We start from the raw sequence: 26,662 nt of genomic DNA, 5'->3' as shown, positions 1-26,662 counted from the left end.
GGCGGTTTGAATAGTGAAGCCAGGTAGCCGGGCCGGGTGGAGGGTGGGTGGCGGCAGCGACTCCAGGTGGGTGGGGGGAGCAGTAGCGGCAACCCTGGGGGGGGGGGGGGGGAAGCGATGGCGGTTCCCTCACTCGGTGCGCAGGTTCCCTCTCTGTCACGCCCCCGTCATCACGTATTGATGCGGGGGCGGGACAAAGAGGGTCTCTACTGCGCATTTGCGAGTGAGTACGCCTCTTGCCATTTATATGTTTGATAGAATAAGTGCCCATTAGGTAAATTTTTGCAACTGGCCACACACTAATGGCAACATTGGCACATGGCCATTAATACAAATAGGTCATTTTTTTTGCAGCTGTGGTAAAAGTGCCCCTTGGCTCAGCTGAAGTGACTCTCCTACTATACAAAATTCCTGAATTTTCTAGTAAAGCCAAGATCACTGTGGCTGTGATGATCTCTGCAAAAGCTCACCTTGAAGTCAGTACTCTCTTCTGTTTTCATGGGGGGTGGGGTGGGGAGGCTGTAACGTGTCATGATGAAATAATTTGATATATCCTACAGATGTGGGTGTTAGAGTGTATTAAAAAAATATTCAAGAGATAATACCCCACAACCAATATAGAGGTTATATTTGCTGGTCCACCCACCATCTACTCCTGGGAAAAGGAGAAGGTACAGACAAGTTCAAAGTCCAAAATAGGAACTGTAAGACATTACATTAAAATTAAATACTGTACCTTCCTCAAAACAATTACATGTACATTTCTGGAAATGTGGATGTCTGAAACAGTGACATTTAGAAAAGACTGTTTTAATTCCACGCAGGGTAGGTTATGGTACAATTTGTTGTAATACCTGGGTACAGTATACCCTCAGGAGCCTTGCAGCAAAGTGACAGATAAGATCTATGAGCATACAGGGTTTTTCAAAACTAGCACAGAGCAGGTGGAAAGCCCCACTCTGAACTCTTGCTTTATGGCAGTCCAGTGGCCAAGACTGCACCTGAAAACAACTTGAATCTATCTATCTTTCAGCCAATCTTGCCTGTCTATCAAACAAGCTGTTTCACTCTTTCAGAGCTTTGACATGTTGGATACATCATTGTCCGGGCTGTCTTTCTACTGTACCCTGAAATTTTCTTGAGATGTGGATAACAGCTGTCAAAGGAGCAACCGAAGTTCTAGATACGAGTCTAGCCCAGAGAAATTCTGAGAAGACTTCAAATCAAACCTCGCATATTGTCCCCACTGTAGCTTTAGGAATCTAATTTACTCTGCCTGCACATTCTGTGTTTTTGATTTGATTCTTTTCTGTCCTTGTGTAGCCTTTTTGGCCTTTTTCAGAGAGTCTGCTTCATTTCCTGGAAGTTTCAGTATTATCTCTTTATCCTCCTCCTCATCATCATCTTTGCCCGTCTGTAGAGATTTCCGCCGTTCAATCACGGAAGGTGTGCAGACAGGGGTAGGATCCTACAGGAAAAGCAACAGTCAGACCATCCTGTAATGCAACAAATGCTTACACATAACCCACATATTATGAAAATTACAAAGATAGCAAGAGATTTAATTGTCTCTCGGGTCTGGTGAACAAGAAACACGCCCAATAATCATGACTACAGGACATAAGATGGACAGTTGTAAATGGCATACAAGATCAAGCATCCCTTATCTACACAGCCTTAGTTCATGCTTTTTTTTATATATTTTTATATATTGTAATAGCATTTTTCAAGTTGTGCAAAAAAGGTGTTTAAGGTATGGTACAATTCAGCTATACAACAGCACAATAATTTCTGATAAAATTCACTAAGTATGTCCAGGGTTGGACGACTGAGTGGGAAGGTGCAAAATAGGCTTTGTATCTACCCTACTGAAAATGACCTTGACCCAATAAAGATGAGGTCATCTTGAATGGGGTAAAAGTTGAAAAGCATTACAAAAACCCCATGCATGAACAAGCCTTCCGCTTTCTTTCCTGCTTACTTTGTATTTTCAAATAAAGAAATTCCACCTTCTCACTTGCCAATCAGATATGAAAGCAGAACAGCAGGCAATGCCAGGGTCAGGCAACGCCATGTTAAAAAGACGACAGCACCAGAGACAGGCGTGATCAGACTTTGCTCCTCCCTTTAGAAGCGGGTGGAGGGATGCTCAGGGGCATGTCCAGGCCAGAATCAGAGGACTGACCAGGGCATTTCAGCATGATAACCAGGGGACTGGAGACCACACAAGAGGTCCACAGGGGCCATAATTGGAACTAGGGCTTTGCATTGAGCGAGGGTCTGTAACTATTCCTCAGCAGCATTTACAGTCCCAGTGTAACCAAGAACCAGAAGCTAAATGCAAATGTCACAAACAACACTACAACTTGGATAGCAAAGCCCCCCCCCCCCCCACACATATTAAGCAACACAGTCTTACTGTCTAACCCAGCAAACTGCAAGGCGCAATGTAACCTTACCTGACTGTTTACAGATTCACTAAGGTCTGTTGCAGGTACTGTATGTTTCTTCCTCTTTCTCTTCCCAGTTATCTGTGCAGCCTTAAGAAAAAGGAGACCCAAATCATAAAGGAGTGCTACTCTCCCATTATTCACAGACTAGTAAAAAAGCCCCGTTTGTGATGCAAATGAAACGGGGGCTAGCAAGGTTTTCTTCTGTGTGCATGTGGGAGTGTGTGTGTCCCTGCCCTCTCTCCCTTCCCCTGTGCTGTCTGTCCCCTCCCCCCTCGGAGTTGAGTCCTTCAGTGTTAAGTTTCCTGCTGTGCTGTGTTTGTGTTACAGAGATAGTGAGGGCTTCTGCCCTCTCTCCCCTCCCCCCTCTGAGTCCTTCACTGTTACAGAGAGAGCGATTTGATTTCGTGCTTTGCTGTGTTTCCCTTCACTGTTTGTGTTACAGAGAGAGCGAGGGCGGGGCAGACACTCATGGGGAAACCGGATATCTCTCCCCCTTCACACTTCCGGCTGGATGCTTCATTTAGAACATTGGTGGTGCCTTTTATATAGAGAGATGTTAAAAAGGTCTAACCCCTGTGCTTGCCACTGTTTCCCCCATATATGTGAAACTAAATCCAAGCCTCTCATACGCAGTATGGCTCTAGTTTGGCTGTTACAGCTCAGGAAAGACCTTGGAGCCTACCAAAGGTAAAGCCTTCAGATGCAGCACTTTATAGAGCATAAGTGTATCAAAAACATATTTACGCCAGTTATGCGACTAAGCCAGCGGAAGCCCTACCGCCCTTCTGTAAAATGGCCCCTAAGACTCTTCAGCTTGGAAGATATAACCAAGGCGAGATGCAGGGCTGTAATGAGCTATGTGTGGCTGCACAGGGTGCAAGGAAGGCACCTCATCCATAGACTTCCCTTGCTTGGCTGTGACAAGGTGGAAGGGGTGGGAGCACTTCAGGGCATCTTTCTGGGTTACTGCACTCCTGGTGAGATGTCAGTGTATAAGACCTTGAAAGTCCCTTTGTATACTTTCTCCATATCTATTAATCACATGGGGCTTATAAGACTCAAGGGACATCTAACAAAACTATAGAAGCTTTAAAGTAAACAATGCTTCACAAAACAGGATTTCATTTGGGAACTCATTTCCTTAAGATGCTGTGGAGACAAATAGTATTTAAATGTACAGATCCTTTAACCTTAGGAGTGGAGGAGTAGCCCTAGTGGTTAGTGCAGTGGACTTTTATCCTGGGGAACTCAGTTCAATTCCCACTGCAGCTCCATGTGACTCTGGCCAAGTCACTTAACCCTCCATTGCCCCTGGTACAAAATAAGTACCTGAATATATGTTAACCGCTTTGAATGTAGTTGCAAAAACCTCAGAAAGGTGGTATATCAAGTCCCATTTCCCTTAGCAGGTTAACATGTCAGAACTGGAACACCCAAACCAGGTCACACTAAAGGTTTGTCTATTCAGCAGCAGGTGCTTAAAGAAGTCTTTAAGAATGCAGGCATGTATAGAGCATCCCAGAAGCCACAATTTAGGAGTGCACTGATTCTGGAATACCCAATTGTAGTCACTTTTCTATATTCAAGCTCAAGAAAATTTACATTAAAGCACTATAGATGTTTCCAAGTCCTAGAGAAGGTCTACACCTAATGTAACACAGAAAGAAGAGACTGGTCTTGGTTCATAAGGAGTGTGAGAGAGGATTTGAACTCCCGATTTTTCTGGTTCAGAGTAGTGGCGTCTCAAGACAAATATTTAAGAGTGGCAACGGGAGGGGCAAGCTAAGTATGGAGGGGGGGGCAATCCAAAGCAACATTTCTGTACATCATGCCCTCCACATAACACCACCCTCCATCCACATTTTTAAAATAGCAAAAGAGGCCACCATAGTCTTCTATGCATAAAGAAACCCTTTACCTCATCTAGTTTCAGCTATCAGGTAAAAGGACCATTATAATTGATAGCATCATTCAATAAATTCTGAGTGGCATGAAGTCTGGATTCTCTACAGGACTCAATATAAACTCTGCACCTCCAGTTCCGTATCACAAACTCCATGTTCCCCAACAATGGAGCTATCCCTCTTATATCACGCTACACAAAACATATTCAGATTGTGATCATCACCTCAGAAGCTCCCTCCACTGCTTGTTTGTGTGGTGACTCTACAGGATGTGGAGACCATCAGTCTTGCACATTTTTTTATTTTGGAGCCAAGGGCCCACTTTCAAATAGGGCCAGGAAATCCAAGGTGGAAGAACGCTGAATTCCCACGAGAGGTACCCAAGGAGAAAGGACAGTGGGATATCGACCATGAACTCAAGAGACAGGGACATGATCTTACATTTCTGAAGTTGGTTTTATTGATCGGAGTCTCTTGAGTTCATGGTCGATTTCCCACTATCCTTTCTTCTACAAATACTACTACTACTTAACATTTCTAGCGCGCTACTAGGGTTACGCAGCGCTGTACAATTTAACAAAGAGAGACAGTCCCTGCTCAAAGAGCTTACAATCTAATAGACAAGTGAACGGTCGGTCCGATAGGGGCAGTCAAATTGGGGCAGTCTGGATTCACTGAACGGTAAGGGTTAGGTGCCGAACGCAGCATTGAAGAGGTGGGCTTTAAGCAAAGACTTGAAGACGGGCAGGGAGGGGGCTTGGCGTAAGGGCTCAGGAAGTTTGTTCCAAGCATAGGGTGAGGCGAGGCAGAATGAGCGGAGCCTGGAGTTGGCGGTGGTGGAGAAGGGTACTGAGAGGAGGGATTTATCCTGTGAACGGAGGTTACGGGCGGGAACGTAAGGGGAGATGAGGGTAGAAAGATAGTGAGGGGCAGCAGACTGAGTGCATTTGTAAGTAAGAAGGAGAAGCTTGAATTGAATGCGGTATCTGATCGGAAGCCAGTGAAGTGACCTGAGGAGAGGGGTGATATGAGTATATCGGTTCTGGCGGAATATGAGACGTGCAGTAGAGTTCTGAACAGATTGAAGGGGGGATAGATGGCTAAGTGGGAGGCCGGTGAGGAGTAAGTTGCAGTAGTCCAGGCGAGAGGTAATGAGAGCGTGGACGAGAGTTCGGGTGGTGTGTTCAGAGAGGAAAGGGCGAATACACTTTTCAAAATGACACATTCAAAACCTATATAGCAAACTTACCAAACCATAAAAGCCCTAATCCGCCTATGAAATGACAGTGCTATAAATATTCCACGTTTGCCTTTCCATTTTTTCTCTCTCCTGTTGTCTTCTTTACATCTGTCTGCCACTGAACTTTCTTTTTATGGGTTTTATTTTTCTCCATTTTCCTCTTCTCAGCGTTTATATCTGCCTATTTGATTTTACCCTCATTCTCCCTTTCTCTCACCCTTTTATTCATCTCCTCCTTTTCAGCTCTCATCTACCTACCAGCTTTTCCCACCTCCCTCCCATCTCCCTTTACAGTACTCCCATTGCCCCCCCTCTGTCCCTCTCCTTCCCCAATTTCTTATCTCCCCCCCCCCCCCCCATCTTTCACTCACTCCCTAGTACTCCATTTCCATGCTCGGTACTCATCCTCTCAACTCTCACCTACCCTCCACTGCCTCATCTCTTCACCAGTCTAGCCCCATCCCTGGTCATTTTCCTTCCCTTGCCCCCAGGAGGCTATTCCATCTCTTACCCTCTACCCCAGTGTTTCCCAAGTCCGGTCCTGGAGTACCCCTTGTCAGTCAGGTTTTCAGGATATCCACAATGAACATGCATGAAAGAGATCTGCATAGTGGAGGAGTGGCCTAGTGGTTAGGGTGCAGGACGTCAGACTCACAGAAGCAAGAAGCCTGCGCGGCCACATTGGTGATCTGCAAGGGCCGACTTCTACATGGAATGTTGCTAGTGGAATAGCATCTCAAATAGTAGCAACAGTGGAGGAGTGGCCTAGTGGCTAAGGTGGTGGACTTTGGTCCTGGGGAACTGAGTTCGATTCCCACTTCAGGCACAGGCAGCTCCTTGTGACTCTGGGCAAGTCACTTAACCCTCCATTGCCCCATGTAAGCCGCATTGAGCCTGCCATGAGTGGGAAAGCGCGGGGTACAAATGTAATAAAATAAATATAATGGAGGCAGTGCATGCAAATCAATTTCATGCATATTCATTGTGGATATCCTGAAAACCTGACTGGCAAGGGGTACTCCAGGACCAGACTTGGGAAACACTCCCCCCCCCCTCTCTGACCCCCCCCCCCCCATTTCACTCATTTTTCCAAATCATCAACACACCCCCACTTATATCTCCAAATTGTCTGGTCTTTCCTATCCCTTCAAAATCCCCTCTCCCATCCATAATTCCCTGCTCTTCCATCTCCTCCCCCCCCAAAAAAAATATTCTCCCACACAATTACCATAATATCCCAGTCATCTGTGCCATTCCCCTACCCCTGTATCCCATCCATCCTCTGCTCTGTTCCCCTACCCCCCCCCCCCCAGACCCATTCATCTTCTCCTTTTTCCAGCGTTCTGGTCCCATTTGGCATTTTCTTATCTTTCCATGTCTAACATCATTCCCTGTTCCCCCCCTACCTGTTCTAACATCTCCTCCTGAGGAGGTCCTGGGCCACATTGTGTGTGTGTGTGGGGGGGGGGGGGCAGGGAGAAGGAAACAAACTTTGGGGAGGGGCAGGGAAGAGGAGGAGGCAGGTAGAAGATGCCAGGTAAAATTGGGGTGTTGTCACCCTGTAGCGATGCCTATGATTCAGAGTCTGCTGCTATTCTTCTGCTCCCCTATAAAGGCAACATAGAACTGATATCTACATAAGGCTAATAAGGCCAGGACTTACTAAGCATATTTACTCAATTACTCAGCTGAATTTCTTTTTACTAATTTCAATATTTGTACACAGAGAACATTCTGTATCTCAGAACCTGCAAGCACTCTGCTCTTCACTTACTGTCTCAACCGTATTTCTCATTGCCAAAACATTTGACTCAAAAATGTGAAGCTTTCGTACTAAAAAAAAAAAAAAAAAAAAGTACTACTTTTCAAAGTTCACCTCTCCATGATCTTTTTAGTCCTTCCCACCTACACCTCACTAGAAAGTTGTTTTGGGAAACACTCAGAGTTGTCACCTTCTCCCAATACTTTGAAAGAAAGTTGGTGGTTGTGGTAGCAGGGGAAGGGGACATGAGAGACGCATTTAAATACCTCCATGAGGATGTGATGCTTGGATAAGTAGCAGAACATGTCTCGTAGAGTTCGACCAAAGTAGAAAAACCCCCCACTACTAAATAAAATTAAAATGTCAGCAAAAAACGGCCAGTGCTGAGATAGAGGGAAGGAGTCCCAGTCGAAGCTGCATAAGGTGACAAGAACCCCCTCACACACTGAGCAACCTGGAAAGGCCTCCCGACAGCATACCATTCAGGACTGAATGCCCATTAAAAACGATGGCCTTAGGACTTACAGATGCTGCCTCCTCTAGCCCTCCCCCCACTAGGGAGTCCATATTGAGAATGGACACAAAGTATACTACAGACAATCAAGGCAGGGAACGCAGCATTAAATGAACAGCCAGCTCAGATACAAACAGGACTTAGGGAAGTGATCGTGGCAAACTGCAGGATTAGAAATATCAAAAAGGATTATGCCGTGATGTTGTTAGGATTTGGGAATCACCCACAATATATAAAAAGTATGATAAAAAAAAAGACTTACAAAGGTTTTTTTTATTTATTTAGATTTTTGCTCACACCTTTTCCAGTAGTAGCTCAAGGTGAGTTACATTCAGGTACTCTGGATATTTCTCTGTCCCAGGAGGGCTCACAATCTAAGTTTGTACCTGAGGCAATGGAGGGTTAAGTGATTTGCCCAAGATCACAAGGAGCAGCAGCGGGATTTGAACCAGCCACCTCTGGATTGCAAGACCGGTGCTCTAACCACTAGGCCACTCCTCCACAAGTTATTAACGGCTGGCTGTAGGGACAGTAATAATGGTTAACTGGAAATGCGTCAACCCTCCATCATTGGCAGAATGGTACTAAAGGACAGGAAATAAGAGAACAGAACAACTTTTGGAAAGGATCAGGAAAGACTGGAAAAATTCAATACTCAATGGGAACTGCTAAGGCAAGGCCTCGAGATGATATGTTGAAGAATAAATTGAGTAGTCAGGGAAGTAGTGTGAAGAAATGGCACTTCCAAAAAACACAAGGGAGTCAAAGATATATCATACATAGAATTTAATCTTGGAATACACCTTATAGACTTCAAGATTAAATATGATGTATCTTTGACTCCACTGTGTTTCTGGAAGTGCCATTTCTTCACACTAATCCCCTGACACCTCTTGCTACATTTGTAGTGTTCTTTGTTCCTCCATCTTGGAGGCTGACCTCTATAAAGAATAATACATTAAAATAATGGTCTGGAACCTCACAATTTCTATTTCAAAATTTTGTTCTGATGACATCAAGGTATTAACTTCTACTCCGAATAGATGGGATCCTTTAAAATGGATATGCTGGTGTGTCATTGTGTAGAAGTACTGGACGTAATAGCACGAGTTGATTCAAATGTTTAAAAAAATACATCCATGACACAAAAAGTGGGCCTCTCAATTGCAATTAAGCTCTGCAAAGAGCGGGTACAGCACAAAGACAAAATGGTATAGACGAGTGTAAGTTAAGGAAATATTTCTGTGGAACAGCATCCCAGCATAGGTGATGGAGACGAGAACTGTATCTAAATTCAAGGCATAGGACAAACAGAAGATCTCTAAGTGGGAGGAACTGTAGAGCTTAGTAGTTGGTATGGATAGGTAGACCAGACAGGCATATAGACTTCACCTGAAGTCATTTTCTGTTTCTTCCTAAACCTCCCCCATTAAATACTAAAATGAGATAAGGTTGTACCTACACCCCAGATCTGACCTCCACTGCTGCTCACAATGTGACTACTAGAGGTCATTGTAAGCCAGAGCTTCCCAAACTGTGGACCAGGGCCTCATCTGCATTTAGGGTTCAACTTGGGTGGGTGCCTCATAGGGCATTACTGTCTTACACCACCCAGGGTTTGTGGTTGCAGAAAGACTGGCGAGCACTGCTGCAAGCAGTCCACATCTCAAGTCCCAACCTTTACATGTGAATCCTACTCCCAGATGGAGTATAAATAGGAGAAAGATGCCTTTGGGAGAAAGACTAATTCTTTCCGAAATTTTGTATGATATATCCCTCCTCCGAATAAATTGGCGAAACTCACACAGCAGCAGCGGAAAGATTGTCTATTGAAGCCTCCTTTGTCATTGGTGTGACCCCTGACGCAGGTGCGGTAGCACCGAAACACGGCCCGTGTCGGGTCTCTCTTCAATCAAAGTTCACCATTAAAGGATTATTTTAATGAAAAAAAACTGTGTTCCCTTCTGTTTTTAAAGGCCCCTTGTGCTCTTCTTTTTTGTTTGGTCTTTTTGTACTTGGTTCCCTCTCTTTGTTACACTGTAAATAAAGTAATTAACATGTCCAAACAAACCATTTACACAGAAAGCATTGACATGGAAATATTTCAAAGCCTCTCTACACTGTCAAAAACAATATGCTCCACATTCCCATTGGTGGTGACATAAATGATTTGTTCCTGATCAGGTAACAGTTACAATGACAGAGGAGAAAAAGCAAAGGTCAGGCACAGTCTATGTACCAAATAAATACAAAATAGATGTATGTTAAAAAAGCTAATTTGTAGGATGCACATGAGCTCATACAAACATTTACAATGCAACACAAGAAGCTAAGAAATGTGAAAAAAATAGAAGGTAAACAATAAGTCTGGCTGAAAATGTGTAATTTTTCACATATTTTATGTTTTTTAGTTTAAAATACATCAAATTCAGGAGTTCTGTATTCTGAAGTTTCTCCTTCTGGCCTCTGCTCCCTTCCCCATACTTACAAATCCAGGGAAGTCATACTCAATCCCTTTAGCAGCAATCCTCTTCCGCACTCTCCTCTCCTTCTCCAGCAGTCTCTTGTTCATCTTTTTCTGTTCCTCTGGGCTCCGTTTCTTGTTGTACCGCTGCACTGCTGGATTCTTTGGCTTCCTAAATAGAGTCTCACTGCCTTTAAAGAGTTGTTCATGTACTTTTTCTGGGGGCACGAACTGACCTATGAAGCCAAAGGACAAGGAGTGACAGAATAAATACCTGTATAAAAAAAAGTGACGGCCACTGGGCACAAGATTAGCAGCTAAAGGCAACCATAAAAATTGATCCAGCCAACAGTATAATTTTCTTTACTTTAGTCACAGCAGATGAATCCAAAAAGTCTACCAGCAAGTGGAGATACAGAAACTGAGCCCCTCCATCAGTTAGTATATGTCTCATCACAAAGCAAAAAGAAACATGAACAACTGTAAACCTTTCTCACAAAATTCAGCAGTAAGAAGCACAAGTCAAAATCTAATGTTGGATTTGTCTTTTTTTTTTTTTTTTTTTAAATACACCAATTGTACCTGAAAAAGACTGTCAACAAAAGTCTTGGTCAACCTCTGGTGCTCCCCACTTCTGACAAATCTGGAGAAATGCCTGCTCCAACAACTCCCATTCCACTGAATCCAGGAAATGTCAACTAAAAAAAATTTGTCTGAACATCGTTCTTACCCGCAATGTGCGCTGCCAACAGACACGGCACGTGGGTCTCCGCCCACTCCAGGAACCCGAGGCCACAGACAAACTGTGTTCCGCCCTACTGTATGCAACCATTGGCAAGTTGTCTGGCAGAATTGGAACCGCAGCGCCCTCCAATAACTCCTGAAAGGCCTGCAAGGCGTTCATCACAGCTCTGAATTCCAGACGATGAGCCACGCTGCCGTAAAACACTCCTGCGCATGGCAGTGAAGGCAATGGGTTCCCCAGCCTGCCAGGCCTGCATCTCTAACCACCACCCACTGCAGAGAGGCCAACGGCATCCCCCACTGCAAGTAGGAGGCACGAAGCCACTAGTGCATGCTGTGCCTCACCTGGGATAACCATAGCAGTTGCCAATAATATTCCTGAGACAATGGCGACCACCTGCTCAGTAGCAAGTGTTGCAGAAGGTGCATGCGCGCCCTCATCCACGGCACCAATTCTAGCATGGCTGCCACAGACCCCAATACCTGAATATAGTCCCAGGCTTGGCAATTGCAACAGACTGTACACTTGTGACAGAAGTTTGGTCCTCCTGCCCTCCGGCAAGAAAACCCAGCCCTGTGCTGTGTCGAACCACACACCCAGATATTCCAAAGTCTGGGCAGGAATCAGGTGATTCTTGGAGAAGTTGATTACCCCAGCCCAGACTCAGTCGGTGGCCAGGCAACTCTCCTGCTCCAACGCCACCCGGATCAACCAGTCAACGAGATAGGGATGCACCCATATCCCTTCCTTCCACAGAAATGCCGCCACCAATACCATTACCTTGGAAAAGGTACCGGGGAGGGGGGCAGTAGAGAGGCCAAAGGGCAATGCCCAAAACCGAAAATGGTGCCCCAGAACTGCAAAACGAAGATACCGCTGATGCGGCAGCCAGATCAGGATATGTAAATAAGCCTCCTTGAGGTCCAGAGCCATAAGAAACTCCTTCAGCTGCATCACCGCTATGACCGACTGAAGCTTTTCCATATGGTCGAGGATGGGTCAGAAGGAGTCCGCTTTCCTGGGCGCCATGAAATATATGGAATACCTCCCTGTGCGCACCTCGAGAGGGGGAACCAGAATCACCGCTCCAATGTCCAACAGGGCCTGCAACATGGTCTCGATCGCCACCCTTTTGGCAGCCGTAGCATACTGAGACTTCAAAAAAGAATCTTCAATGGGAGAACCAAATTCTAGTCTGTATCCATCTCTGAGAACATCCAGGACTCACTGGTCCAAGGTAATGTTGGCCCATTCTCGGTAGAAAAGAGTCAGCTGACCTCCTATCTGAAGTGCTGAGGAGTGGACCTGCGCCCCATCATTGGGAGGATCGTCCTGCAGCCCCTTGCCAGGCTGCAGCACTCAAAATCTTTTTATCGCTGCAAAAGGAAGAGCGCTGCTGAAATCTGGGACACTGAAAGGTCGATGATGCACAACCCAGACGATAACAACGGGCCTCACGAAACCGAGGCCTCGATATACTGGCCCAAGAAGCTGCCTTGGGCTTATCCTCTGGGAACCACTGGGATTTGGAGTCCACCAAATCCTTCACAATCTTTTCCAAATCCTCCCCAAACAGGTCTACCCCGAAAGGCAACTTTGTGAGACGCTGCTTGGACGCCATATCTGCTGCCAAATGATGAAGCCACAACAAACAGCGGGAAGTGACCGCCAAAGTCATCTGTTTTGCCGAAGCAAGTACCAAATCAAGAACAGCGTCTGCCTGGTATGCCAGACCCAACTCCATCTGGAGCATAGCAGCCACCACCGAAGGGGCTGCATCCTGGTCCTGCTCCAGCGCCTGCTGTAGCCAGCTAAGGCACGCTCAGGTCGCATAAGGACTACAGACGCCTGAAGCGGAAGCGCAGACACTTTGAAGGAACGCTTCAAAGAAGCTGCCAAACCCTAAACTGTATATCCTTCAACACCGCCCCAACCTCCACCGTGAGGGTGGTCTTCTTAAGGCATCAACTTTAGGGAGAGCAAACTTCTCAGAATGGTCTGTGCTGACCGGATAAAGCCGGGTCATGGCCTTCACTACTTTAAGACCTCCATCAGGGTCTGACCACTGAGCCAAAATCAGCTGCTGAATGGCCCCATGAATGGAGAATGCCTTAGAGACCAGTGTTTCCCAGTCCAGTCCTGCTGTGTCACTTGCCAGTCAAGTTTTCAGGATATCCACAAAGAATATACATGAAAGAGATTTGTATTTAAATGGGGGCAGTGCATGCAAATGAAGTTCATGCATATTCATTGTGGATATCCTGAAGACCTGACTGGCAAGGGGTACTCCAGGACCGGACTTGAAACGGCCTCCTAGTGCTCACCATCATAACATTAACTGTTGCATTCGCCTGCGCCTCAGGATCAGCAATGTGCAGCGCCTCCAAGGCACTAAAAATGAGGGAGAGCAACTCCTCCCTGTGAAAAATAGGCATTGCTGTAGGGTTATCTTGCTGTTCCTAGAGAAGTTCACCTTCAGCCTAGAAAGACTCAAAAGAGTCCCCTGAACATGCTGCAAGTGAAGGGGGGCCCTAATGACCCCCCCCCCCCAGAGGCCAGCTGCCTCTACTTCTATGGCTGGTCCTCAGTGACAGGCTGCAAGATCTCTCCCCAGTCACCAACAGAACTCCCCATGGCCCCCAGTCCCCATGCTAGCTGAGAGGCAGGGAGGGCCTGCTTAAAGCCCGGTACAAAAGGAGAACTAAATTGGTAGGGAAAAATAAATAAATAAAATTATTAAAAAAAAAAAAAAAAATCGCCTGATGAAACAGGCTCCGCAGCCACAGGTGGAACTGATCTATAAGCAGTGAGAGACACTCCAGCACTACTGCTGGCAGCCCCCACCTCTGAATCCAAAGCTGCACGGGATGACTCTGAAGCCATGATCTGCAGCAAGGCAGGGACCGTGTCAGTGGGAAGAGACAACATGGTGCGTGCACTGGACGCTTCCGCACAGGAAACCACCATGCCAGGGGAGAGGAAAGCGCCATCCTCCACTAATCTCTCCGCACATCCAGCGCTATACTGCACTGCTGCTGAACGTTTCCTGCAGTAGGAACACTTTTACCGCTTCCTACAAATCAGTGGCGTTTAGAAGCCATATTCTATAATAACGCTCTATAAAAGTCTTTTTAAAGACAACAAGAGACTTACTCCCACATAGTTTGTCCATAAGTTCCTTCAGACAAAGTTTCAAGACTCCTGAAGGCACTCCCAGTGCCGAAATATGGTACCGTGTAGAGTCTTCTCTTAATAAACTCGACTTCAATATTGGATGTCTGGCCTGTTCTTTGAAGAGCCTGATTCTGTTCCTACTCTTCTCCAGCTCCTTACCGTTTCCGCAGCCATCCCTGCTCCAGAGAAAGACCACCCCAATGGGGGAACAAGAGAGAAAAATAATCTGCACTCTCCAACATAGTGCTCCAACAGCAGCAGAGCCTCCCAGCAGGAAGCCTCCCGCCATAAAGGCTCCCCATCAGCCAGTACTCTCTTAGGCACAGAGCTCCCGTACTGCAATCTCCTGCAGGCTTGTTTGGGTTTTTTTTTGCTGGGTAACACACACTGCTCTGCGGTTTGTTTTCTGAGGAAGGGAACAATTCAGCCCCAAAATAAAGCCACAGAACAACTTGGAGAAGGGGGATATTGGGGTGAGGCAGAGACCCAAACAAACAAGTATGCCCCCAAAGATGGTTCTCATGGCCAAACTTCCCCTGACTCAAATGGCTATACCAAGCCCAGGAATACCTCTACAACCACCAAATTCAGGAGTTGGTGAGAAGCCGTCCACCACCTGCTGGAGATAAGAGATATACTAACTGATGTAGCGGCTGGCCGCCTGGTATTACTGCCTTACATAAGAACATAAGAGTAGCCATACTGGGTCAAGACCAATGGTCCATCTAGCCCAGTATCCTGTTTTGCAAACAGTGGCCAAGCCTTCAGTTCAGTTTCTCTTTCTCCACCTGCTAGTAGATGGATACAGCCCATCAGTTTCTGGATTCATCTGCTGCAGAGGCTAAGGAATGAACGCTGAAAATCATATACTGCATATACCAGAAAGTTAAATAGCGAGGACTTTCGTAAGATGGAGTTAGAGTTGCTATGCACATTCCTGTGCAAGAGGAACATGGAGGCTGGGAAGAGGGGGTGGACGATATTACCAAGTTACACTGTAAACTTTAAAATTAAAAAAGGAGCCCTGATTTAGCCATTTGTTTCTAATACTAGAGCCTCATGGCCACCAAAGATAGAGGGAGCTACATCAAACTGGGGACACACTAATTCTACTAGAAACATAACCTGGTGGCCTGCTCAGAAAAAATTATGGTGGACAGTTGTGTGGAGGAGTAGCCTAATGGGTAGCAGAATGGGCTGAGAACCTGGGGAATTGGGTTCAATTCCCACCATGGCTCCTTGTGTTCCTGTGCAAGTCATTTAATCCTCTATTGCCACTAGAAACAGAGAAAGTATCTGCTTGTAATAAATACATAAACTGCTTTGGTTATACAATAAATCCATTACCCTTTGACCCACCCCCTTCTGCTTATTATAAAAGAGGCTTTTATAGAGGCGTTTGACTCTTGGTACCTTTTCATGTAATGCACATGTGATCACCGTCAAAACATTTTACTGCCAAAGATCCCAACAATATGCATTAGCAGAACGCTACTGTCTCACATCAGAGGAACATCATAACTGTCAAGAACATACAGTCATGAAAAGAGATGTAAAATCTCCAGGGGGGGGGGAAACAGTTTTTGTTCTGTTCTCCCCCCCCCCCCCCCCCCACCTTTGAAAAATTGGAACTTTTGCATTATTTTCAATTTCTTCCTTTCTAACTTTGGAAAGCAATAATAAAAACAAGCATTTTCTAATTTTTTCTTCCCATGGGCCTTTTTATCTATTCTGGACAGAGCTGGCCTGGGTTTGGGTCTTGAGCACATCCGAGTAAATAAGAAAAGCAAAACAGCACACAGGAATAAGTTACAAAACAATTTTACCGTTAGGATGACAGTTACAGTGCAGTTGCTACTGTAGAGGAATTACTCCTGGGGGAATTCCACAGTTTATCTGTAGCATTTTTGCACAGAATTTCCCCATCCTAAGGTCCAAACTTTCCTTCAAGCTCCAGTCTCCCCAACCTCCCCAATGGTATTATTCACATTTTTCTGCCCCCATCTCCCACCCTCCCCAATGGCACATTAATATTTGTCTCCCTTCATTAGGTCTCCGCTTCCCCTGCAAAAATTGACAGGAAGAGGAGGTGAACCGCTGCACATCAGGTCACTTCCTCCTCCTCCTCTGCTGGCTTAGACTTGACTGCTTACATGAACAGCAGGACCCCCTCAGTTCACATAAATGGTCTGGTCTAAGCCAGCAGAGGAGAAGGAAGTGACCCGATATGCAGCGGTTCAGCCTCCTTTTCTTGCAGCGGGATCTCTGTGGTAGAGGGGACAGCCAGCTCCAGGAGTACAATGAAGTGGAGGCAGCAGAGAAATGTGAATGTGCCACCTCCTCCTGCCACACAATCTCTGCAGGAGATGGGGGAAAGAATCCCAATGCCAACACCAAGCAGAATTCTGCACTGTGAAGAGTTCCCCCAGGAGTATAATATCTATTTAAATCTTCAAAGACATGAATATATGTTCTCTCTTTGGTACTCACATTTGAGAAGTCTTTCATTAAAAAGATAGTTGTTCATTGTATCTGCAACAATCTTAGCAACTTCATCACAGTCAAATTCCACAAATGCATATCCTTTGCTGTTTCCTGTCTGCACATACACGAAAATACAAATACAAATATTAAAATACGCAACGCCAATAAAACTAAAAAAAAAAACATACAGTGGTGGAAATAAGTATTTGATCCCTTGCTGATTTTGTAAGTTTGCCCACTGACAAAGACATGAGCAGCCCATAATTGAAGGGTAGGTTATTGGTAACAGTGAGAGATAGCACATCACAAATTAAATCCGGAAAATCACATTGTGGAAAGTATATGAATTTATTTGCATTCTGCAGAGGGAAATAAGTATTTAATCCCTCTGGCAAACAAGACCTAATACTTGGTGGCAAAACCCTTGTTGGCAAGCACAGCGGTCAGACGTCTTCTGTAGTTGATGATGAGGTTTGCACACATGTCAGGAGGAATTTTGGTCCACTCCTCTTTGCAGATCATCTCTAAATCATTAAGAGTTCTGGGCTGTCGCTTGGCAACTCGCAGCTTCAGCTCCCTCCATAAGTTTTCAATGGGATTAAGGTCTGGTGACTGGCTAGGCCACTCCATGACCCTAATGTGCTTCTTCCTGAGCCACTCCTTTGTTGCCTTGGCTGTATGTTTTGGGTCATTGTCGTGCTGGAAGACCCAGCCACGACCCATTTTTAAGGCCCTGGCGGAGGGAAGGAGGTTGTCACTCAGAATTGTACGGTACATGGCCCCATCCATTCTCCCATTGATGCGGTGAAGTAGTCCTGTGCCCTTAGCAGAGAAACACCCCCAAAACATAACATTTCCACCTCCATGCTTGACAGTGGGGACGGTGTTCTTTGGGTCATAGGCAGCATTTCTCTTCCTCCAAACACGGCGAGTTGAGTTCATGCCAAAGAGCTCAATTTTTGTCTCATCTGACCACAGCACCTTCTCCCAATCACTCTCGGCATCATCCAGGTGTTCACTGGCAAACTTCAGACGGGCCGTCACATGTGCCTTCCGGAGCAGGGGGACCTTGCGGGCACTGCAGGATTGCAATCCGTTATGTCGTAATGTGTTACCAATGGTTTTCGTGGTGACAGTGGTCCCAGCTGCCTTGAGATCATTGACAAGTTCCCCCCTTGTAGTTGTAGGCTGATTTCTAACCTTCCTCATGATCAAGGATACCCCACGAGGTGAGATTTTGCGTGGAGCCCCAGATCTTTGTCGATTGACAGTCATTTTGTACTTCTTCCATTTTCTTACTATGGCACCAACAGTTGTCTCCTTCTCGCCCAGCGTCTTACTGATGGTTTTGTAGCCCATTCCAGCCTTGTGCAGGTGTATGATCTTGTCCCTGACATCCTTAGACAGCTCCTTGCTCTTGGCCATTTTGTAGAGGTTAGAGTCTGACTGATTCACTGAGTCTGTGGACAGGTGTCTTTCATACAGGTGACCATTGCCGACAGCTGTCTGTCATGCAGGTAACGAGTTGATTTGGAGCATCTACCTGGTCTGTAGGGGCCAGATCTCTTACTGGTTGGTGGGGGATCAAATACTTATTTCCCTCTGCAGAATGCAAATAAATTCATATACTTTCCACAATGTGATTTTCCGGATTTAATTTGTGATGTGCTATCTCTCACTGTTACCAATAACCTACCCTTCAATTATGGGCTGCTCATGTCTTTGTCAGTGGGCAAACTTACAAAATCAGCAAGGGATCAAATACTTATTTCCACCACTGTATACTGAACTTAAAATAGTCAGACCACAGAGTATGAAGGTGCTATTTCAAAATAACAACTGTAAACTGAAAACAAACACAAGCAAATTTAGAAGCAGGGACTTTTGCCCTGAATACTATTTACTGGTTAATATTAAGTAAGTCTTAAAATGTCTACCCTTAATATAGGAGTGTCTGAATCATGTGAATTATTTCATACAATAATGGCACTTTATAAACCAATGATTATTATTATCCAGAGGACACATTACTGCACTCCAAATTTGGTTCAATATTTGGTATGAAATATATGAAAAAGAAAAATACAGTAAGACGTGGGAGAAAGCAGTATGAGTGAACAAATTTACTAGATAGAAGAGTATAATGGCTTATCTTACGAATGTTTAAAAAAAAAATCATAAGATAAGTTATCCTAAGCTTTAAGGATCCTTTACTTTTTTACTTCTTGAAAGTCGAACTCTTGAAACATTTCCAAATTGACTGAAGTAACTCTTAAGCTGTGGTTCATAAAGTCCTTTAGGTATGTGTCCCAAGTATATCACGCCAGGAGACAGCTGCTCAGCCTGTGAATTAAATCATATCACTTTAATAAACACCATGAGTTCTTAAACCTGCAGGAAACCTTTACACACTTTCTCTAACCCAAAATTAACTTAATGCATGCTACAATACAATAACCCCATAATTGTATAAATGATGTTGGGCACACAAATGCAAGCCCAGTTATAAAATAACGTCAGTTCTGCGTGCAACATACTTACCAAACTGGTGCTAAATTGACAGGATTACAATCACAGCAGTAATCTGCAACTCTTCACTAAATATCAACTTTCCTGTCGGTGCCTGAACAGTGATTGGCTCAGGCACTAGATAGGAAAGGTTGACATTTAGAAAGACCACATACACACAACACAAACATGCTGCTGCATGTATCAGCTTCTTACCCCAACCCAATACCTCTTTCCACAATCCCCCCCAAATACATCCCTGGTGTCTAGTAGCCCACTCCACTTCGACCTCAGTTGCCATCTTCAAAATGGACGCACCCTGCTCTGTGCAGTGCATTCTGGGATGTACTAGGCAGGGCCAGTTTATCATTTAATGGATTTTTCTGGGACAGGGGTTATAGGGCTACTAGACTACCAAGACATTTTTGTGTGAGGGGGCAGCATTTTTTTTTTTTTATATTAAGGGAAGGTAAAATTAGTCCTTACCTGATAATTTTCTTTCCATTAGTCCCAACAGACCAATCCAGAGACTTGTGGCTGGTAGAGGGACATAACCCACAAGCCTCTGGATTGATCTGTTGGGACTAATGGAAAAAAAAGGATCTACATACTCTATATCGGCTACTATCTAAATTCTGTTGGGGGAGCAAAAAAAAAATTGACTACCTTGAAAATGCTTTTTGGCTCCTAGCAAGGGGAGTGGGATGGGATTACTTAAGAACACAAATGTTGTCATTCTGGGGCAGACCGAAGGTCCTCCAAGCCCAGCATCCTGTTTCCAACAGTGGCCAATCCAGATCACAAGCACCTGGAAAGATCCCAGAACAGTAAATCAGATTTTATGCTGCTTATCCTAGAAATAAGCAGTGGATTTTCCCAAGTCCATCTGATCAATAGCTTATGGACTTTTCTTTTAGGAAATTATCCAAACCATTTTAAAAACCTGCTAAACTAACTGCTTTTACCACATTCTCTGGCAACAAATTCCAGAGTTTAATTACATGTTGAGTGAAGAAATATTTTCTCCGGTTTGGTTTAAATTTACTGCTTAGTAGTTTCAGTGCGTGCCCCCAGTCCCGATTTATATAAATATAGCTTACATATTATTTTGATCCCTGGCACATCAATTTCCTTCTACAAGCGTCTTTAAAGTTGCTCCCGCCACACCTCCAGAGTATTTTGTTACGACCCTCAATGTGCACTCTGCCAAGATATTGATAAGATCCTAGTAGTTCTGATCTCCTGCCTATTCGAGGGCATACAGTATTTCTTCCAGGAAACTAAAATGGAACTTTTAGAAATTGGGAACATAAAGGTGTCTTGCATTTAGAACATGTACTGTAACCCAATGCAGATGCTAGGAGTACTTTGGTTCATTCAGCTCATGTTTTTGATTATCATCAATTGCGGTATCACCTTTCTACCCTGAACAAAAGTGCCATATCTGTTAAACACATGTAATCCCCTGGTAAATTAAGTATGAGAACTTCCCCAGGAGATTACTAGAACCGATGTGTAGAACTCTCCAGATTCACTGGGGGGGGGGGGGGGGGAGAAGGATAATGGCATGAGTTGGGAGAGATTGGGAGAATAAATGACAAGGGATGTCATCATAAAAGTCGGTCTTTGGTTGCCTTCACCCCTGCCAGGACCCATAAGCAGAGGGGTTATCCTTATCAGGCCCAATAACCTGCAGCTGAACTAAGGAGTAGTTACTGTTAATAAAAGCTGTAACTGTAAGGACAGCTCCAAGCGAGTAGCAAGTGTTAACCCCAACCCTCCCTCCCCGAGAGCAAAACAAGAAAAGCCTGTTTGGTGCCAAAGGCACAGCTCCCCTCGAAGTGCACCTCTGGAGGAGTAGCACAGGCAGGGAGGTACGATCCTGAGTCCAGCAGGTGGGTAAAAGCCCAGTGGGACAGCTTGCCATGGAAGGATGGAAGGAGCCGGAAGCCACAGCCTTGGATTGTTCTGCCAGAAAAGATAGGTTTTGGAGGAGTGGTTGATATTTTAAATATGCAAATACTCTATAATTTTCTAGAGACTATCAATTTAGTAGTTGGAACTTTACACCAAAAGCCTTGGATTGGAACAAAAATATCTTTCAGTAAAGTGTTACAAGAAAAATGTATGACATTTGAATATCTGTCTGTTGCACCATTCCAGTAAAGTTGTGTTTTGCATTTAACATAAAACCTGGAGTGGAGAGTTTCATTGGAGTGCGAGTGAAGTCAATTTGCTCTAAGACTATTAAAGGGAATAATCAAAAGTGTGGCTTAAAAACCCTACAGCCTACCAGAATCAAGCCTGGCCCCAGACCGCACCCAGCTCAGTAAAGCAGGACTATTGTTTGAGATCCTGGTTTCAGGTACCTGACCCAAAGAGCTAGCTGGTGCCCAGAATTTGTGGTAGACCAGGGTTACCCACAGTTCTAGAGTTACCTCGCTTTTGAAGATAATCCACAAGGACAGACTTCACAAAGCTCTTTTGACATTCCATTTCCGATATATATATGGCAGACTTGACAGCAAAGTGGTGTGCAGATCTAAACAGACTGCCCACTACCTTGGACTTTTTCAAGTTAAATCTCTAGAACACTAGATTTAACGGTTAATGCTGAATTGAGAGTGCCAATTCAGGGTGCTCCATCATGCTTACATTACTCAAACCCACATTTTTTAAATGAGTGGGATTGATTCACCTCTCTGCCAGAAATGTGCCCAAGCTCCTAACTCCTTTTTTTTTTTTTTTTAATGCTTTTTGGGAACGCCCCAATGTCTGTTCTTTTTGGAGATCGATTGTCCGTTACCTGGTATGATTATTAGGCACATTAATTCCATTCTCTGCATCTGATTTCCTTCTGGATAAGCATGAGGTCTTCACATTGTAGAGCAGGGGTGGCTATTTACTTACAAAGACACCACCCTCGAAAAGACTAAGTATTTCTAGGACCTATACTGACATCGTAATTATCATTCTTTATACTACTTTTATGGATAAATCCATTCAAAGTGGTTCACAACTTAAGCAAAACAATTAAGATGGAGAACAAGAAAGAGAACCGTCAGACATTTTTAATTCTTAATCTGCCAAATGATCTTACATATTTTGGAAAAGGTGTGAGGGGCCACCTTAAGAGCGCTGATCCCACCCTGGGAGGAAGTGAGCTACAGAGCTCTGAAGAGAACGATTACACCCTTGGCTGAGGAAACCACCTTAGGCTCTGAAACAACGTAGAACAGCTACATCGTAAGCTGAGAAGTTTGGCTCCAGGTGCCTACACTTTGGACCCAGCACCACCACAACTAATCTGAAGAGTTATTTTCCTGAAAACTAGTCGTGGTAATACGAAGAAGAGTGAATGAGTGATGCTGAATCTGTCATTTAAAAGAACATATGAGTAAGAAGTTGGGTCCCAAAAACCAATAAACTGTTCTTTATCTGTATGACAGTGGGACTGCTGAAGATTTGTTTTTTGACATTGCCACTGAATAGGTGTCTTGATTAGTATCTGCCATTTTCACACCACAGACCGTAGAAGTCTGCTCAGCACTAGCCCCGCCTCCCAACCACCGCTAAGCTTCTGAGAATCCATTCCTTCTGAACTCCTGCCTCCAGCACCACCCTCTTCAAAATGCGGTGTGATGCACAGATTGGAGCCAGTCAGCCATATAAGGGACTTTTTTTTTTCTTTCTTTTAGTTAGGGGGAGCCACTAAACACCAGGGCATGTTTGTTTGTTTTTTCGCTAGAGGGGGTGCCACTAGACAGGGAGTGTTTTCTGGAGTCAGGAAGAGGGATATGGGTGCCACTACACACCAAAGAAAACTTTTTAAAATCAGCTCAGTGGGTCAGTCAATGGTAGTTGGGAGGAAAATAAGGATGCCAGTACTGTATAACCAACCCATGCCTTGCACATTGCCCCAGACCTAGTGTAGTTTTTCCTGCTGGCTCACACCGTTTTTCACTTAAGTTAACACTTGTGCCAAACCCTTTCTGCATTGCTATCCCACGGTAAATCCCAGTTAACCCCACGTTAACAGCACAGTAAGCTTTCTACATCAGCCCCATTCCATACATGTTAATAACCTGTTTACTTCTGTGCATGGTGGCAGATTACCTAACAGCCTCATTACTATGCATTTTTAAAAAATATATTGTTGGTTCATGTGTACCACACGAGTTAACTCCTGCGCCGAACCTCTTTCTGGTCAAAAGGTAAAGGACGCATATGGCGAGATCCTCCCGGATCCTTTATTTATTTATTTACTAGTAAAAAAGTCCCGTTTCTGATGCAAATGAAACGGGGGCTAGCAACGTTTTCTTCTGTGTGCATGTGGGAGTGAGGGTGTCCCTGCCCTCTCTCCCCTCCCCCCTCTGAGTCCTTCAGTAAAAAAAGCCCTGTTTCTGATGCAAATGAAACGGGGGGGGGGGGGGGGGGTAGCAAGGTTTTCTTCTGTGTGCATGTGGGAGTGTGTGTGTCCCTGCCCTCTGGCCTCTCTCCCCTCCCCCCTCTGAGTCCTTCACTGTTACAGAGCCAGCCATTTGATTTTGTGCTCTGCTGTTTTCCTTCACTGACTGTGTTACAGAGAGGGCGGGGCAGACACTCATAGGGAAACCGGATATCTCGCCCCCTTCACACTTCCGGCTGGAGGCTTCATAGAACGTTGGTGTTGCCTTTTATATAGAGAGATTGCATTTGTATCCCACATTTTCCCACCTCTTAGCAGGCTCAATGTGGCTTACATTACATCACGAACAGTGGAAATATATAAGAAAATAGACATTTAGTATTGCATAAGGATCTTGGGTAATATGATAATAATAAAGCATGATAGTAATACAACAAGCAAACTTTCACTTTGTTCCAAATAACACGGCCTACACCTCTCTCACCAACCACGTCCTTCTCCTCGCTTTCTGTATTGGCCCAAGAGAGCCCCAATCTACTACTACTACTTAGCATTTCTGTAGCGCTGCCAGGGTTACGCAGCGCTGTACACGTTTAACATGGGGAAGGCCTTGAGCTACTCTTTCTCGGAATTTCTTTTCGTACCCGAGGTGGTTACGGTGCGGGGCAATCAACTATCCCGGAAGTACGTTTCTAGCCTCATCACACACCAACTTCCTACCTGTGGCTGTTGCTTCATGTGCCGCACTCGCTTCTGGAAATCCTGCTGCAGACGAGGATCCAAGGCCAGAAGATCCGAGGGCTCCGCCATCGTGGCTTGATGTGTTGCAGTCATTCAGGGGAAAAAGAAGCTAAGCACGTTACACAGCAGCACAACCGGAAGCGGAAGCGAGGCTGGAGCGTCGTAGCCAAGGTGGTTTAGTCACGGCGTGGAAGTGAGCCTATGTAGTCCACTGTGAGCAAGGAAGCCAATTGGGTTAATCTCTTTTTCCACTCCTCCTCCGTCCCACGCAGCCGTCATCGTCATACACTCAAAGCAAAGCAAGCAAACCTATGAGCTGCTGCACCCACGTTGTCGTTCTTTATTGTTGGTCCGTCTGTAACAAGTCCGAAGCACTTTCGGTTGGATAGGCAGGGCCTTAAAAGGTGGAGGAGAAAAGAAATAACAATTGGATATCACTAAAACAGCTTCAACAATCATTGTAGCTGGTATCATCTTATTTTCTTTTCCATGTTTTATTTTGTTTGATTTCTATAGATTCTACATGGAATGTTGCTATTCCACTAGCAACATTCCATGTAGAAGTCGGCCCTTGTATATCACCAATGTGGCCGCGCAGGCTTCTGCTTCTGTGAGACTCACAGAAACAGAAGCCTGCGCAGCCTTCTACATGGAATGTTGCTAGTGGAATAGCAACATTCCATGTAGAATCTCCAATAGTAGCAACATTCCATGTAGAATCTCCAATGGTATCTATTTTACTGTCATAGTAATGCTTGAATGTTTTCACTTATATACACTGTCAGCTAGCACATTTGCTTATTTCCGATCTGACGAAGAAGGGCAACCTTCGAAAGCTAATCAAGAAATGTATTAAGTTATGTCCAATAAAAAAGGTATCATCTTATTTTCTTTTCCATGTTTTATTTTGTTTGATTTCTATTGATAACCTTTAAGAGTGGACTAACAGGCTACCACACCTCTCCACTTGTAGCTGGTAGAAACAGCAATTATAAACTCTGTAGTTCGTGCTCATTTTTCTTCACTGTTCTGCTATACAATACAGTTGAAGAAAAAAGAAGGAGTTCACACCTTCCACAAATCCAACAAGGAAAACAAATGCAGAGTGGAAGAAAATCCAATCCAAGAAACCAGTCAGAACTCACGGAATGAGAACTCCAAATAGACTTTATTAGGTCCTAATAAAGTCTATTTGGAGTTCTCATACAATACAGTTTGCCAGATCAGTGGCGTACCAAGGGGGGGGGGCGGTGGGGGTGGTCCGCCCTCGGTGCACGCTGCTGGGGGGGTGCCGTGGCGCGCACCTGTCACCGAGTTCGCATGTGTTCACTGCAGTGAACACATGCGAACTCAGAGCCGACAGGGCGTGCACCCGGGGGGGGGGGGTCATTTCACTGGGGGGGGGGGTGTCATGCTGCACCCGGGGGGGCACATCGGTGATCCACCCCGGGTGTCAGCCAGCGTTGGAACGCCACTGGGCCAGATTGCAGTGAGAAGCTCCTGTTTCCTGATGGGTTCATCTTAACTGTTGTAATCTGTCTTGGGAAGCCTCGTGTTATAAAGATGATGGAATATATTGGCATTAAATGGAAGTATCATTAAATTCTCCTTTCATTGGGGCACATGGAATCACATCTTCATCTGTTTTGTAGAAGTTTACCTTTTAGATGCACAAATGCACTATTCTGTTTTGAACATGTTTCAGGGGCAAGTGGTTTTATAAGTCAAAATAAAAATAAATATTTTGTTTCATGTGGATCTCTTCTGTTTAATAATAACTTTTCCTCACTACAATTCCCTACTGTGTCTGTACACACAAACCTTATTCTACCACATTACTGTATTTGTTCATACCGGAATTGGCGAACACCTTTACAGTACTATGTAAGCCACATTGAGCCTGCAAATAGGTGGGAAAATGTGGGATACAAATGTAACAAATAAATAGATAAAATACATAAATAAACAGAAATGGTTTATAAGCCCCTAATGCAGAACATTGGTTTTCTTATATTTTGTTCTTGTGATGACTTATACTGTGCCAAAACCACTGCGTCGGTACTCAAAAAGGTGTCGGTACTCAAATGCTAGGACACCTTTCAGGGGTGGGGTGATTACTGAGGGACTCATCCCACAATAGCCAGGCCACCTGCAACCAGTCACAGAATCTATGACAATGTCAAAATTGGTGTGTAAAGCCTGAGCTCTTTCATTAAAACTTGGGGTCCATGGGTCAATTTTAGCAGACAATGGAAAATATGCTGG

The 26,662-nt window shown here is 44.8% G+C and overlaps 1 protein-coding gene across 1 annotated transcript; it reads right to left on the bottom strand.

The window, feature by feature from the left end:
• Nucleotides 1–611: 611 nt before the first annotated feature.
• Nucleotides 612–24,553, bottom strand: NIFK (nucleolar protein interacting with the FHA domain of MKI67). Its single transcript, XM_030209976.1, has 6 exons — nt 24,377–24,553; nt 18,955–19,083; nt 16,747–16,855; nt 10,362–10,573; nt 2,460–2,540; nt 612–1,468 (listed from the first exon to the last, which is right to left on the bottom strand). Exons 1-6 carry the CDS (start codon nt 24,488–24,490, stop codon nt 1,268–1,270), a joined length of 846 nt encoding a protein of 281 aa, XP_030065836.1. The 5' UTR covers nt 24,491–24,553; the 3' UTR covers nt 612–1,267.
• Nucleotides 24,554–26,662: the final 2,109 nt, after the last annotated feature.

This window comes from Microcaecilia unicolor, chromosome 7 (assembly GCF_901765095.1).
Source record: "Microcaecilia unicolor chromosome 7, aMicUni1.1, whole genome shotgun sequence".
Lineage (NCBI taxonomy): Eukaryota > Metazoa > Chordata > Amphibia > Gymnophiona > Siphonopidae > Microcaecilia > Microcaecilia unicolor.
This window is presented reverse-complemented; position numbering and strand designations above follow the sequence as displayed.

What these genes read in the sequence shown, in the direction of transcription:
- NIFK (XM_030209976.1), bottom strand. Translation starts at nt 24,490, where the DNA reads ATGACTGCAACACATCAAGCCACGATGGCGGAGCCCTCGGATCTTCTG. An exon ending in ACATGAAGCAACAGCCACAG is followed by an intron (nt 19,084 to 24,376) that starts GTAGGAAGTTGG and finishes TTTAATTCACAG; the next exon opens with GCTGAGCAGCTGTCTCCTGG. An exon ending in GTGAATCTGTAAACAGTCAG is followed by an intron (nt 1,469 to 2,459) that starts GTAAGGTTACAT and finishes CTTTTCCTGTAG; the next exon opens with GATCCTACCCCTGTCTGCAC.